Source organism: Miniopterus natalensis, chromosome 9 (genome assembly GCF_054644295.1).
Source record: "Miniopterus natalensis isolate mMinNat1 chromosome 9, mMinNat1.hap1, whole genome shotgun sequence".
Taxonomy (NCBI): domain Eukaryota; kingdom Metazoa; phylum Chordata; class Mammalia; order Chiroptera; family Miniopteridae; genus Miniopterus; species Miniopterus natalensis.
This window is the reverse complement of record NC_142089.1, coordinates 22675581-22692101: the sequence shown is the minus strand read 5'-3', so window position 1 is coordinate 22692101 and position 16521 is coordinate 22675581. Positions and strand designations below refer to the sequence as shown.

General features: G+C 40.2%; 1 protein-coding gene across 8 annotated transcripts in view; it reads right to left on the bottom strand.

Moving 5' to 3' along the window:
* Nucleotides 1-16521, bottom strand: part of MACF1 (microtubule actin crosslinking factor 1) — a 302250-nt gene that overhangs the window by 76012 nt on the left and 209717 nt on the right. For all 8 annotated transcript variants that reach the window (XM_087820322.1, XM_087820324.1, XM_087820323.1 and 5 more), the window contains 6 exons: nt 13499-13561; nt 12616-12857; nt 11675-11804; nt 10777-10976; nt 7964-8459; nt 5843-7314 (listed from right to left, as the gene is read on the bottom strand). In XM_087820322.1, the coding sequence (XP_087676448.1) occupies nt 5843-7314; nt 7964-8459; nt 10777-10976; nt 11675-11804; nt 12616-12857; nt 13499-13561 (2603 nt within the window). The remainder of the gene's footprint in view (nt 1-5842; nt 7315-7963; nt 8460-10776; nt 10977-11674; nt 11805-12615; nt 12858-13498; nt 13562-16521) is intronic.

The window sequence follows — 16521 nt, the reverse complement described above, 5'->3', positions numbered from 1 at the left end:
TGAAGAATTTCAGTAAATGTAAATCAAACTGTTCAGTCCTTTCTTTTAGTTGCTTTAAAATCCTACCTTGCTATAAAAGTTTCCAAACAGATTTTTGTGAGATCTACCAATGCTTTCTTGATAACCTTCCTATAGATTTTCCTACCTTCACTGAGGCGTGAATGAGGCTCGTTCAAGATGATGTAAAGGCTGTAATCTTGGGATTTTGCTTGTGATGCTGGTATTTGGAATACTAATGATACTTTAAAATGGGGCTGGAAAAAGTTCAACATGATGCAAACTTAAAGGTCTTAAAGGCTCCTTCACCTTCTACCCACCCAGTTCCTATGATGGGGGTGGAGAGGATTATTACAGAGCACTGGAATTCTTGTGAGGGTGGTCACAAAGAGTTATAAATACCAGTAGCCAAGCTGTGTGCTCCTGGGCTGAGAACAACAGACAAACTGTAGTCTCCCCTTAAAAACACAGAACAAGGAGGCTCCCTGAAGTATTTCCACAAAGGAAGTTCCTCTACTCTTTAGAAATGCATCATCAACCACCACCTGCATCAACAGCTCTACGCAAAGTAAACTACAGATGCCAGGGAAAGTGACTAAGAAGTTTTAAATCAGACAGATTGGTACCAGCAAAAATAAAGAATTCAGTCAGGGCCTGGCCTAAAGAAAGGCAGACTTAGAGGCAGTTGTTGCTATTACACACTCATAATCAGATTATCAGAAGGCTGCCTCTTACATAAATATTTAATTTAATCAATGAACACTTTTCCCAAATGAATCCTAAGTTCCCCACATAGAGATGGCAATTTTCTTCTAGGGTAGCGGTTCTCAACTGAAGGAGATCTTGCCTTCTAGGGGAGATTTGGCAATGTCTACAGACACTTTGGGTTGTCACCCTGAAGCTACTGGCATCTAGTGGGTACAGGTTAGGGGTGCTACCAAACTTCATACAACGTGCAGGACAGCTGTCCACAACAAAGAATTATCCAGCCAAAAATGTCAAGAGTGCTGAGGTTGAGAGACCCTATTTTAGGGCATTCTCTTTACTTCCTTGGACCCTAGTAGTTACTATTGGAGTAGCCTTGTTTAAGGAAGGGGGGGGAAATAACAAGCCAAGGGTCTGCACAAGGTGGGGGTGGGTGCCTATTCAACTTCTCTTGGCTGCTGTAAAGCTGCAGATACCTAAACCTTTGGGTGACAGGTCACACCAAGTGTGATTTCCTTTCTCTCCAAGGGCGGGTAAATAAAGCTGGCCTCACCTGCTTTATTCTCTAGTGAACCTGACTGGCAAAAGCACAGATGGGCTGATACTGTCTTTGTAATTATGTGAAAGGAAGGAATAAGTATCTTTGTGCAAACTGGCAGTCTTTCAGCTCCATGTCAGGCTCTGTCTTCCAAGAGTTTTCACATATGCTCATAAGGGAGCCTAAGGCTGCTTTTCATGAGAGAGAAAAAAAAATCCAATGAAGAGGCTTACAGGGCTTTCTTGTTCTGGCTTCCCAGTCAGATGTTGAGGTGTCCAGACAAAAGTTGCAAGTGAATGCAGCCCCTGACACTGGCCTTGGCTCAACCTGAATTAGGACTGAGAACAGACCTAGGGAAGCCTGCTGCCTCCTTTATATCCTGCCAGCCCAGCCTCAAAGACTTGGGAGGAAAGAAACCAACTGGCTTGGATGCTTCAAATGCATCACCAGGTGAAGTGAACTTTTTGAGAAACCTATGTACCCTAAAAATGTTTCGATTTTTCTCACTTGTTTTTTCCTGTTACTGAGTGGTAGAGTCCCAAGTCTGAAGCCTGGCCTGAATACATAAGAAATATAAATATATATAAAATACGGAGTGCATGATGGTGCATCCAGGTTTCTTGACACTGCTCACCAGTAGGGTGCCAACATCACCACATATTTCCAGGCTGAAAGGCCAGGCTGGTTCATGGGGAGGAGGGAAGAGTGCAGGGGAGGAGGTGATTTAAGACTCAAAATGCCCTGGCCAGGCTTGGCTCAGTGGTTGAGCATCGACCTAGGATCCAGGAAATCAAGGTTCAATTCTCGGTCAGGGCACATGCCTGGGGTTGCGGGCTCGATCCCCAGTCCGGGGTGTGCAGGATGCAGCTGATCAATGACTCTCTCATCATTGATATTTCTATCTCTCTCTCTCCCTCTCCCTTCCTCTCTGAAATCAATAAAGATATATTTAAAAAAAAAAGACTCAGAATGATCTTAATTCTTGACAACAAAACCTACACAGGGAGAGTTTTAAAATGACGAAAGCCTCTTGTTATTTTCAGACTTAATACATTTCTTCTCCAAATTTCAAGTCTTTCTACTCTTCGCAGCAAGTTCACCTTGGGAGAATTCTTTGGCTTAAGTGTCAGTGAAATAAAGGTCCCTCTTTTTTTGTTAGTCTCCTGTTATGTACATACAATTTCTCTTCCTCAATCATCAGAGACTGTCTTGTTCAGGAAAATAGAATTTCCTGAAGAGATTAGCCAAAGTCTTTTCCTTCCAATTTTCTGAAAGCATGCTCAGTATTTTCATTTGAGAGTCCTGGAATGGTTTCTTCCTTTCTACTTCCAACAGAGAGCTGAACCCAGTAAAGTGCCTTGAGGTCTTTGCCAGTTTAGACTGGAAAAGGACTCTCTTCCATTCTCATCTGATACATCCTCATTGGCTGGCCAGATTCTATTAATTATTCAGAAGCAATTGAGGGAAAGCCTTTCCTAGGAATAATGACTTTCGGTTTTCATGTTCATTTAAGGAGAGAATAAATTTTCCCACAGGCTCACCGCCTCTCTATGTACTTATCAGCACTATCGCACAGTCCCTGGTAAGCCTGAGGTTTTCCACAGACCACTCACGTCTATCGTGCCCCCGCCCTCAGCGGAGTCAGCTAGGTCAAAGCAGCGCCTGCATCACAGATTCATACCCTCTTCTCTTCAGCAGAGGGCGATTCCATTATAAAAACAAAGCTGAAAACTTAAAGCTAATGTTGGTTTTAAAATATTTATCTTCATCTCTGTTTTTCCCATATTAAAAACAATTTGAATCTAGAAGCAGTCACACTTTCCGAATGTGGTGTGTTGCTGGTGTGAGGGAAGTTTATCTATTGCTGAAACTTAATGCAGGAACTCAACACTCAAATCATAAAAATGACTCAATCCTCAGAATGGGTCCAAGAAAACCTTCCCTTACTCAGCCTCTAGGGAACGGGATGGGGGGGATTAGAGGGGTGACCCAGAGCTTTTCCCCTTTCATTGTTTTCACTTCCCATGAGCTCAACGTGAACTAAGCCAGGAGTATGCTCCTCCCCTCAGGACCAAAGGCCTTTGCTGGGAGGAGACAAAAACTTCCCCTCAAGTCTTGGATTTTATAAGGTGGACCTTATAAGGTAGAACCAGGTTTCTGATTTCCATCCCCGACTTGGGGACAGACAGACACAGGGCACAGAACTTTACCACTCTCCTTCTTTCTCTTCTTCCAGTCTTGCCCTGCCAACACCAGTTCCCTGCAGATAAACACTCTGCAGGTGACCAGCTGATCAGTCTCTGGTCCTAGCCTTCACATCCACAGTATGTGAAGGCTTATTCTTGGAAGTCAGTGGGACAAGACTGTTACAACAAGCAACTAAGTCACTACTGAAATCTGGGAGGCTTATTCTTGGAAGTCAGTGGGACAAGACTGTTACAACAAGCAACTAAGTCACTACTGAAATCTGAGCACTACTGGGCAACATACAAATAAAATATGGCAGTGTTCAGTAATTTCTTAAATCTTCCAGCAACATCAAAATTCAGAATATCTCCAGAAACCAAGGATTAAATGAAAAGGAAATGATTACTTGTTCTCAAATCCAAACACTATGTGTGCCTACCTGTGGATTCTTTTTAAACTTCTAGCTCATATTTAACACAATTTTAACAGGCTTGTTTTCTTCATTTGCTAGCACACTGAAGATGAGAAGGAAGGGGTAGATTGCTAAAGGCAAGTCCGTGACAGTAGTGAGAAGTAATAGTACTAAGAAAACCTGATATCATGGCAATAGGGAAAAACCCAAAACTACATATATACACACCACCAGTCCAACTAGTATAAGAATGTAGAGGCCTTAAACAAAGACTTCAACACAGAACTCAAACTGCTTGGTAATTTAGGAACATTGACTATAAAACAGCCTCAAATGTCTCTAATATTCTTGAGGATATCAACACAGTATAGAGCAATATCATCTTTTTAGTAATGTTAACCTGCACTCATAAAAACTTATGCACAATATAGTGTTTAGAAAATTTGGGAAATAAAATTTAAAAGAATTACCATATAAGCCAGAATCTAGTTGATAAAACTATTTTGAAGCCTACAGGGATAAGCTTTAGTTTTCTAAGAAATCCATTTAGTTGGTTAGAGTTCTAAGCAACCCAGATCCAAGTAATCTGGATCAATGAGGCAGGCCTGCAGAAGAGCCTTTGCTTTGGAGGAGCGCACAGTGGAAGAAGAAGGGAAATCACACCCAGTGAAGCAGGGAATGCCACCCTGCCACTGGGACGGAGGGGTGGGGGTTTTTCCAAGAGGAAAACATCAGGGTTTATGGGTTTGAATTTTCTCTACCTACCCTTTCCTTCCTTGGGTGCTTCAAGAAACCCAAATATGATGACTTGTGTTGCTCCAAACTGCACTATTTCCAAACACGGTAAAGGGCCTTTAGCCAATGTCTCACTTCAGTGCTGAACATACCGTAAACTCCTCGAGGGGCCTTTCTAAAACAGCCACCTTGCTGAACTCAGCTCTTTCTACAAATTTGTGATCTTTCTCAGGACCATGTGGCTCTGACCTGGTGACAACACCACCTCTCCACCCATGTTTTTAAGAGGAAGAATCCTTACAGGAAGGGGCTCTGAGAGAAAAACTTAACTCTGAGGGCAGGAGTGTTAACTGTGTAAGTGGGAAAAATGAACATTAGTGATGGAAATAAAGTGCTGGAAGCATGCTTTCTAAATCCACTCCATGAAGGGAGAAGAAAAGAGCAGCAGAGAGGCCTCAAGTAGCAGAGTGAGGCACTTACAATAAAGGCAACTCTCAGGGAAAAAGGATCCTGCAGTGAGAGCTAAGACCCAAACTTGGCCAACTTGCACTTTGAGTCAACTCCTTTCATCTTTCCCTGTTTTAAATTAGGCTCACAAAACCTCAGGATTAGTAATTCTGACTCAGGAAAAGAATTAAAGCATTTTTACAATTAAGGCAGTGCTTCTCAAACTCTCCTGTAGGCAGAGCACTTGTACTCTTGAGGAGCCTGGGGTGCAGTCTTAAGCTACTTGCTATAAGTGGAAAATTTCTTTGAAGTGTCATGTTTTATCTTAGTAATTCATGAGAATTTTGCATTTTATTCTATAATACAATAGTACAGCAATAATTTTCCCTTGAAAACTGTGAAAAAAAAATCAACACTTTAGGAAGATAAGCCCACGTTTATCTTATGGCTTCTCATACCTCAATTTGAAAAACAGGAACCTGAAGAAACATTCATTGCTATTTTTAAATCTGTTCATTTGAAATCTCCAGAATTTCATAAGAGGAAATTCTTAGAGTAAGAGAAGATTTGGACATTTCTTTCTATAGCCTTAATTGGCTATAAACACTGAAATAAATTACAACCGAAATATGTTCAAACCTATTGCTCAGAAGTCGAGGAAACTGTTTAGTCTCTCAAAAGTACACTTTGATGGTGATGTTAGTGAGAACACTAAAACCGGGACTGATGTTAAAATGTATACTCAATCGGTTTCTGAGTTACGAGAAGAGAAATACATGTATTAAGACAGAAAAAGAATAAAAAACAAGGGCAAGACTTACTTTAAAGTCTGCTAATTGTTGGTTGATGACATCCACTTCGGTCCCCACCACCCACTGGAGGGCCTCTCCCTCCTCTGCGGCAGTGGTCATGTCGTTGAGTACTTTCAGCGTCCTATAGAAGTCTTCTACACGGCCCAATGTCAGCTCTAGCTGCTCCTGACGAGCTTTACTCCTCTCTGTCAGTTTGCCACACTGTTTGTTCAGGGCTTCTAGCTCCCTCTTAAGACCTAGCAAGTCCAGAGTCCCCTCTTCCTCCAACATTTGTCGGCACTCTGCTTCAGAGGCCTCTATGTCTAACTTGAGAGCTTGGATTTTGTTAAGAAACAGTCGCACATCCTCAATTTGGGACTGGAGGCTGTCGGTATCTCTGCCGATAGCACCCATGCCGTCTAGCTCATCGTCCAGGTCAGCCAACTGAGAAAACATCTCTCGGACTCGGCAGTGAAACTGGCCAATTCCTTCCAGCTTGTTTTCCATGGTCATGCAACCACTGTTCACTCTTTGTTTCACCTCTAGGAACCCTTGCTGGGTAGCCTCAGCTTGAAGTAGAAGTTGGGAAGCATCAGATCCATCTGGGGCATCTTCAACCAGGCCCCGAGTAAAGTTCCTCAGATAGTCTACCTGAGGCTCCAAGGCCTGCAGCACTTCCTGTTGGGCTCTTAGCTTCTCAAGGTTCTTGTTGCTACAGGCTTGAGAGCCTAGAGCATCAAAGATCTCAAGTTGGTGCCTGGCCCCTTCAACCTTCTTTTCAATATTCTTAAAGCTTTCCTGGAACTCCTTGAGTCTCTGAGTCATTTCTTCAAGTGACCCTGTTTTGGCCTGTAGCTCTTCTGTAAGGGAATCCATGTTCTGGTTGATCCCAGCCTTCTCATCCCGGATATCATCCTCATCAGTTTCTGAAGAATTGATCAGAATGTCAGCGGCATTGTTCAATATTTCCAGCAGGGAGCGGCGCTTTTCCACCTCACTCAGCATAGCCTTTGATCTCAGAAGACTGGACTCCAGCTGCACTGGATCCAGAGTGACCCGCAAATCAGACATCTTGGCCTTACAATCTTCTATCCATGGCACGAGGTCTTTCACATGCCACTGATATTTCTGAGCTTTCTGCATACAGTCCTTGAGCCTGGACTGTCTGTCTGCTGTTTTTTTACTAAGCTCTTCCCAATGGCTTTTGAGCTCAACCAACTGGTTTTGTAAAGTCTTTTTCTCTTCTCCAGGAGGTACAGAAAGAAGCAGGGATTCTCCTTCAGCCACAATCACCTCATAGGAACCACTGTGTTGGTTAAGGCTCTTCTGAAACTCTTCATTCTCCTGTAGCTGAGACTGGAGTCGCTCCAATTTTGCAGAAATTGGGCCGTTTTTTGCTTGCTGGCTTTGTTTGTCATCCAACCAGGTTCTAAGTTCATCAAACATTTGCTGGAACTGCTGGGTGCTGGCAAGAGCTGCCTGGAGTCTGTTCATGCGATCAGCTAAAATGAGAAAATCAAATTTAAATCAATCAAGTCTGAACATGGCATTTAAAATGTTTTCTGAGAGTATATGGTCTAATCTTAGGGGAAGGAAACTAATGTTAATTGAGGGCCTATCATAAAAGAGGCACATACTAGGCTCTTCCACATACTATATCTAACACTCACTTCAATCTTGTAAGGTGATCTGAGTAACAGAGTAAAGTTTTACTTCTAAGCTGGTAAAAAACCACAGATGTTACCAGAAAAAGAAGCAATGATTTAATGACAAAATTATTCTTGCAGAAGGCCATGATAAGAAGTCCAGAATACGTTCTAATTTTGTATATGTATGTGTGTATAGGTGCATGGTATAAAGAAAATAAGTGAGCATCAGTGAAAGTAGGTGTCTAACTCCACCTGTAAGTACATCTATGAGCATGAATCTCTAGGATTATGCTATGTACACTTCACATATTGCTAGTGGCCAATCAACGTGTAATGGCCATGACAGTTCTCACTGTAGCTGGACAAAGGGATAGGTTAACACTATTCTGAGTCCAAAGGCTACTTCAGGGTCATCCTAGAGTCTTAGGACTACCACTAATCCACTCCTTCTTTTGGCTTTGCCACTAATAATGGCAGCAGTGTGTTCCTCAACCCAACTCACCTGCAAGGTCTTCTAAACCTTGGAGAGGCAGGGCAACTGTCTCCAAACGCTTCTTCAGCTCATCCTTGAGATACTGCTCACCAATGAGCACTGAGAGTTCACTGCAGAGTGTCTGCGCCTCTTTAATCTCATAGTCTAATTGCTCCAGGTCAGATCGAATCTCACTGGTTTCCTCCAATTGCTGTTTCACAGCCTCAGGTTGGGTGCTGATGGCTGACTGGCCACTCAGTCGCTGTCCAACTGCCTTCACCTTCTCTGATAAGTCCTGGAGCAGTTTCTGGTACTGAGTGCTTTTGACAATAGCTTGGTCAATTTGGCTGGAACGGGAATTGAGTTTGTCAGTCAGTTCAATCCACTTCTGGTTGATGCTCTGGAGCTCTTTCTGTACTTGGCTGGTAGATGGGGAGACATCTCCAGGGCCTGTTAGGATGCCCTGAGCCGCCTCGTTCAGCTGCTCATGCTGTTGCCTGCGTGTTTCAAACTCCTTTAGCATAAACTGGAATAGAAATGACACAAGGATGTTTACAGAGAAAAGACAGATCTAAAATCAGTGTCAAAACAAAAACTGACTTTGGAGTGTGCCAAGTAGTGCCAACTTGTTCTGAAAATAAACCAGAAAACTCCAAGCACCAGGTTAATAGGAAAAACAGTATTATTTATAACAACTGCTTAATAAATACTTGTTTTAAAAGGATCATTGATTGTCTATTTAATTTCTTTTCTTTCTTTGTCCTATTCTGTTTCAATATCAGTTACTAAGGTCAGCCTTAGCTGGGAAACCAGTTTGCTTTCTGGACTGGCACTCATCAGCTTTGCCAGGCAAAACCCAGGCCTCTGAGTTGGGAACCCTGGATCCCAGAGCCAGCTATATGACTGGCTGGGCTTGCCGTTTCAACTCCCAATACCGCTGTTTTTCTTAGTTTCTTGTACATTATAATACAGCACAATCAGATAATGAGCTTCTTTAAAGTAAGTAGCGTGCCTTTTCATTCTTTTCTACCCACGCTTCACTCATCAAAGAAGTTAGGATTACAGGGTCTGGAGTCAGACTGCCTAGGTTCATCCTGCCTCCATCACTCACTAGGTGCATAAACTTAGGGAACTTTTAAAAAGTTCTCCAAATCTCAGCTTCCTCTTCTGTAAAATGGAAGTGAAGTACTTAATTTGCTGTTGCAAGGATTAACAAAATTTATGGAAAGTACTCAGCACTTACACTGTATAAAAGTAAGTAAGACACAACCTCAGGGAATAACAGATGTGTAAACAATGTGCAAAAGTAGAATATAACAAAAGTAAAAATGATAAGACACTGATGTGAACATGGAACTGTGAAAGCAAGGAGTAAAGGCAATTAATTCTGTGTGGGATGAAAAGAGTAGAAGAGGGAAATCAGGCAAGGCTTCACAGATGACACAATAAAGAATATGCAGTTCTTGGAGTGAGCAGAGAGTAAGGCTGGTTCAGGGGATGCCCTATGATCAGCAAAGGCACAGGGCTGTGTGAATGTGGCATGTTCAGGAAAGAACATGTTATCTGGTGTGGGTAGAAACTTGGGTGTATAGGGGAAGAGCCAAAAATGAGGCTGGCAAGACAAACTGGGAGCAGACTGTGAAAAGCCTTATATACCACATTGAGCAGGTATTTGGACTTTGTTCAACAGGCAGCCAAGAGCCACCGAAGTATTTTAATATATTCAGATACATGATTCAAGGAGATAATTTGAAAACTGTACTGTAGAGGAGAGACTAGACAAAGAAGCCCTGTATGAGGCTGTTGCATGATATAGGCCTGAGATTAATAAATATCAACAGATTACCAATAGATATCTAAACATAAACTCTTTGGAATTCCCAATAATTTTTGAGTGTAACAGGGTTCTGAGACTTAAAAGTTTAAAAACCAGTAGATTAGAAAAATATTTGTAAGTGTAATAAATAGGACTTGATAATTGGATGCAGGGGCTAAAAGAAAGGGTTCCTTCAAAAACTACTTTTAGGTCTTAACTTAGGGAGCTAGGTGGATGGTGAGAAGAAATGAAACAAGTTTTGGGGGGAATGTAGAACAAAGAAAGATTCTAGGCAGAAATTCATTGGTAATGCCATAATTTGACCCACCTAAAGTTCTTTTTTTTGGTTAATCCTCACCAAAAGATATTTTTTCCATTTGTTTTTAGAGAGAGTGAAGGGAAGGAGGGAGCGAAGGAGAGAGGGGGAGAGAGAGAGGAAGACAGACATAGATGTGAGAGACACATTGATTGGTTGACTCCTGCATGCACCCTGACTGGGACAGGGATTGAACCTGCAACCCTTTAAGTGGGAATCGCACCCGAGACCCTGCAGTGTGCAGGCCAACGCTCTAACCATTGAACACCACCAAATAGGGCTACTCACCTAAAGTCCTATGATGCTTGGCACTTAAGTCAGTTTTTTTTGAGATTTGATAAGCAGAAAATCTTTAAGTAAAGCCAGGTGATGTAAGATATTGCATTAAGTAATGTGGATAACTACTGACTACCACTGGGGGTTATGAGTAAAATATGATTCTACAATTTAGTCAGAAGTTCCCATTCACACATTCACTCATCTTATGGCCTGTTAGTGATATTAATAATACAGTTATTGAATATTTACTATTTGACATGCACCGTGATAAAGACATTAGAAATATCTCACTTAAACTGAGGAAATGAGACTCTGAGAGGCTAAATGATTTGACCAGGGTCATATGAAATCTACTTGCTGACAGCAGCACTCAAACCCAGGTTCCTATGACCCCACCTTCTTTGCTCTAAAGCATTCAGCGATGTGGCTCACCTGAACCTGTTGCTTTTGTGCATTCAGCATGTTGGGGTCAATAGACAGAGGCCCCAGCACTCCCATCATCAGTTCTTTCTCCATCAGCCAGGGCCGGAGCTGGGATTCTGTGGCCTGGAAGCAGGCCAGATGACTTGCAGACTCCTCCAGCTGCCTCTGCCGAGCCATCGTCACCTCCGTGGCCCTTTCCCATCGGGAATCTGTAGAGAGGAAATGGGAAAATGTATTCCCATTTACTCTCGTCACCCATAGGCCTGGTCCCTAAATTATGTTCCTAATAAACTACAGGAAATGACCCCTGGAGCATTATTTAAATAATTTTAAAAGTTAAAAATAACTTACATTTAATTTTAACTAAAATAACAAACAGTTTTGTCTCTTGATTGTGTTGGTGGTTATAGGAAACTAGACATGTGATAAAATTGAACTACATACACACACATAAAATATCTTATATAGATATTATTTTATAGCCTATTTTTAAACTTTCTATATTATAAACATCTTTGATGACAATAAGTTTTTTTGTATCAATAAATATTCATTGACATAATTTATAGTTCAATATTGTAAACACAGGATAATGTATCTAATCCTTTCATTGACTATTTAGATTATTTCCCATTTTTCATTTTTATCATCAATACTCTCTTTAGTTCTTGATCACAATAGACTGTCACTTTGCCTTGCCCAAGAAAGCCAAACTTCTGCCACTTTGAGTGGAATCTCTAAAATTTTTCCCTAATCAAGCTCACTCTCTAACATGATCTGGGCCTCTTGTTTGCTTATGAAAATTAACTAAAAATTCCTGTTCTATACAGTGTGCTGAAATTCTGTATTTGCTTTGAAGACAAGCAATTTAGACAGGTGACTCTGTAACATCCCTGTGATAACTTACTGAGCTCTTCCTGCATTTTCTTCCAGTTTTCTGCTTCTTGTGAGTTCGGATATGTTATCAGTAATCCAGCCAGGGCTTCTTTTACTTTTTGGATTTTTGGAGAATTCTGTTCCAATTCAGCCAGGAAGGCCTAGGAGAAAGAACACCATGCATGCCATGAGATTTCTGGACAGGAAACAAAGATGTGAGTGTGGAGGAAATGACTGGAAAACAGGGTGGCAATTATAGGCTCTACTTCTGATTCTCTTCATGACTTGTTTAGTGATTTTAAGATACTTAATCTTTCTGCTTCAATTTTTACTTTAAAATGAAAATCTAAATGGTAGAATCTGAATTTCTTTTATGTACATTAGTAGAACCCAATAAGAAGGAATTATTAATCTGTATAATCTAAAAGTGTCAAGATACAATCATCATGATGATGACAATGTTTATGTAGTTGGAGATCACATGCTATGCTCAATTGGAATATAAAAAATTTTGGTAAAAATTTTTAATAGGAATTCCTATATGGTTTTTTTTCTTCTGATATCTTTCTTAGTTCAACATGTCAATCTTAAGAATGAACCACAATCACAGCTATTTAGAGCCCTCCAAGAGTTGGAAAGGTACTTGGATGAGAATGGCTTGGTTTGCAGGATCGTATAGAAAATGAGATTCCATTTTCAATCAGCTCATGCTTCTGAGGGAGGCGATTCTCTATGCAAACACACCTGGTTTGGTTTCTGTATCTGACTTATAACAATTTCTAATTTCATAGGTAAGATAATTCTCTAAGAGAGTTTAGGCATATTGAGCATTTCAAAGTCAACCATGCTGCTCATCATGACCAGGGTGGTTGGCCATGTCTCATCTCAGGTCCGTGGCCTCAGGCAGGAACCCTAGTACAACAGTCTCTGGTCCCTTTGGTGTTTGGCATGCAGCTAATGTAAACACAGTACCTTGTTAGATTCAGCTTGGGCTCTCACTGTTTCTGTCTTGGTTGGAGATGAAGAGGCATCCATGCCTTTTAGGATTTCCTCTTTTGATTCCAGCCACTGCAGCACTGAGCTTGCCTCCCTCTGAACTTCCTGCATTCTGCTGAGGACAGCCTGAAGGTTTTCCTGGTGTTCCCGAAGTACTCCCCCAAGTTTCTCATATTTCAAGTTTACATCTGACATGTCACATTGAATCTCGGTCAGATCTAATATGATAGAAACAGAAATCAGATTGGGAATAGTTCTCTGAGCAATCCCATTTGTTCCTAACTACTAAATTACTCATCAGGATTAAGTTCCTCTCCTACTCCTTCTAGTGAATTAGAGATTATCTTTCTGCTAAATCACATAAAAGTTCCTGTTCACATATACAAATCAAAAGAGCTCTTATTAATCTGCTTTCTGATTTTGGCATTATGTGCTCAGATGTATAAATAAAATGCTAAATAAACATGGGAACAACGAGAGTAAGGATTTGGGGGCATTCTCTCTTTTCTCTAATCTACAGAGAAGTCGCCTACCTGGGAGGTTGAGGGCTAGACTAAACTACCTATCCTGTGTAGTTTCTTTATAATTCAATGATTCACATATAGTAATTTTCAAGGTCTTTCCTTAGGTCTAATATAATGGTCCAGTTTATTTCCTTAGTACCTTTATTTCACTGGCTGCCAACCTGTTTAGCCTATAGCTAGCAAACAAAGAGGCATCATTTGCCTCTCCCAGGTTTTAACCCTTACAACCATCCTGGCAGCAGTTCTTCCACATATATGGAAACATACACAAATGCAAACACATATACTGTCCTAAAACACCCAACATAGAGGCACTGTTGAAATGGCATTCTCACCTTTGCAGGTGTGGTATCCGTTTACACTGCCTACAGAGCTTCCTACAGAGGGCAGTATGGAACCTGAGCAGAAGGACAGAGAGACAAACAGGGCAAGACAAACCTGTTAGGAATACATAGAGGCACTGAATTTGTTCTTTGGCACTCACTTTAAGCTCAGGTTATCAGGAAGTTAACACAGCACAAGACAACATACTCATGGAAAAAGACAAATCATTTTAGCTGCCAGGCAACAAAGTATCACTGGAGGTGAGCCAGCTCTTTAGAAGTAATAGTTCCTAATTCTTTCTGGAGGAAATCCAAATTCTCTTCTTAAATCTTCAACTTTAATTCTTTGGACCCTGCCCTAATTTTGTGAAGCAAGTACTGGTAAAATGATTAAGTTGTTAGAATAGTATTTGACATACTTTGGAATGAGGACTTATAATAAAGCCAAAAAGGTTCAACTTTCATACCAATGTCCTTCAACATAATAAAAATGAATAATAGTACAATCAAGGACATAAAAAACAGCATTCTTTTAATAAAGACGTTAAAATGAGCCTTTCTTATATTGTTTCAAAAGGAAGATTCCCTACCTTTCATAACTTTCTGCTCCCCTTCCTCCACCAGAAAACAGAAATTCTAGGTGCCAATAAGTTTGGCTCATAAGCATTCCCATGCACTCTGCTTTGGGCCTTTGGTTCTGTTTCTAATTACCACAATTTCACCTATATTCTCCTCAAGTTTACAATCCTTGTGTTTCAGAGGAGTTTCCCAAGTTAAGTAAAAATCAGATCATGTAATTATAAAGATTATACAGAAATCTGAGAATATTCATGAAATAATGTTACAGCAAAAGGACAGAATAAAACTCTCCTATGCACTGATTTCACTGTGGAAAAAGTCATGTGCAAGGTTATATTAAAAATAGTGATTATAAAACTTTTAAATGTTAATATTAATGTATTTTCAATTAAAATGGATCAAACACAAAGATCATATTCCATTGCAGTGTGGTGATAGCCAAAAAGAAACTGGACTCATAGTTAGGAGAAGGTTCTAGCCATACTGTCACTATCTCGGTATGCGAGCTTTAATCCATGGAGAGACCTCAGATTCTTTCCCGACATATGAAGATAATACTGCTTATCCTGTCAACCATGGAGTTCCTAGACAGAGGTAGTGAGGTAATGTACGTGAAAGCTCTTTATGAAACAAAAAGAACTACACAAATGTAAGAAACTAGAATATTCATGATTTTTCAGAGTTGGAAAAGAACTTTGAGAGTACTCAGGCTAGTGATTTTCAAAGCACCTAAGGAGGCGCTCTTTAGGGACTCTAAATGTTCAGTTTGAACTTAATATTCAGAATATATTTCTAACTACTTAGAAATGTCAATAAAATATGCATATTCAGTTATGTTCAACCACATCTTAACCCACTAGATACAACCAATTTACAGGTGTCCCTCAGTATCTATCTACAAGGTATTGGTTCTAGGATCCCCACGGACCCCAAAACCCAAGGATGCTCAAGTTCCTTATATAAAATGGCAGAGTATATGCATATAACCTACATTCTCCTGTGTACTTAAAATCACCTCTAGGTTACTTATAACACCTAATACAATGTAAATGCTGTGCAAATAGTTGTTATACTGTACTGTTTAGGGAATAATGGCAAGAAAAGAAAGTCTGTCCATATTCAGTACAATGCAACCATCCTTGGTCTAACTGCATAGCACATGTCACCAACAATCTAATATTTTTTTTTAAGAAAATTTTTCTTTAGATTTTTTTTATTGATTTTTAGAGAGAAAGGAAGGGAGAAGAAGAAACATCGATGTGAGACTGAAACATCAATCTGCTGCCTCCTGCACATCCCCTATTAGGGATGGAGCCAGCAACGAACAGCATGTGCCTTGACCAGGAATTGAACCAACAACTTTTCAGTGCAGAGGATGACCCCCAACCAACTGAGCCACACCAGCCAGGGCAACAGCATAATATTTTTAAAAAATATTTTCAATTTGCAGTTGGTGCAATCGCAGATAAGGACCTCATGCATACTAAGGGTCAATTGTATGCTGCTTTTTGTGGGGAGAATAAAGAAGCTCCTGCATCTCTATGCACACACTTAAGGTTCTTCGTGAGTGTCGCTGATTGGAAGGCTGTAGCTCTTCACTAGCACTTTACAGTATTCAAACCTACAAATTTCCACTCACGTCCAAAGAAAAACATCTACAGCACATGCGTACTACATTAAATAAAATGTCAAAAAAGGTGGAGGTAAGTCTTCTCAGAACAGACACACATTAGGGTACAACTGTGTAATAAAAGCATTCTTAATACTGCAGGTCATGGTTATGTCAGGTTAGAGACCGCTTCTGTCCTCATTACCAGTTTTAAGTGTTTTCTATGTTTAAGAGAAAAATGAGAGTGCTCACTGATTATTTTTAGCAATTTAACTTTGAAAAAGAATGTCTTACTACTTCACTTTCAAGCTTCCAGATCAGTTTAATTGAAGAGTACTCTGAGATTATAAAGTGAACTTTTAAAAACACTTGTCATCATTTACAACTGCTTATCTATGTGAACCATATTTTCTGGATACAATGCAACTGAAAAAAATTTAAAAATAAATCAGATGATAAAGCTGTCATCCAATAATCTATTTTCAAGTTTTTATATTCACAAAGATAGTCCCAATATTCTCATTAATGGATTTCATAACAGATGAATACCGTAAGTTACTTATAAGGGAAACTTATGGCAACAAAATATTGTTTTTGTTTTATATAGTAGAGTTCTATATGATATTTAAATTAAAGAAAAAAAGATTCTAGTGCTTGAAAAAGTTTGAAAAACCAGTGATCTAGTCCAGGAGTTAGAAAACTATAGCCTACCAGCTAAATCTGACCTTCTGCCTGTTTCTGCACATAGAGCTTTACAGAAACACAGCCACACCCATACACCTATATATTGTCTATGCTTGCTTTAGTGCTACAATGGCAGAGACATGTAGATGTGACAGAGATCATA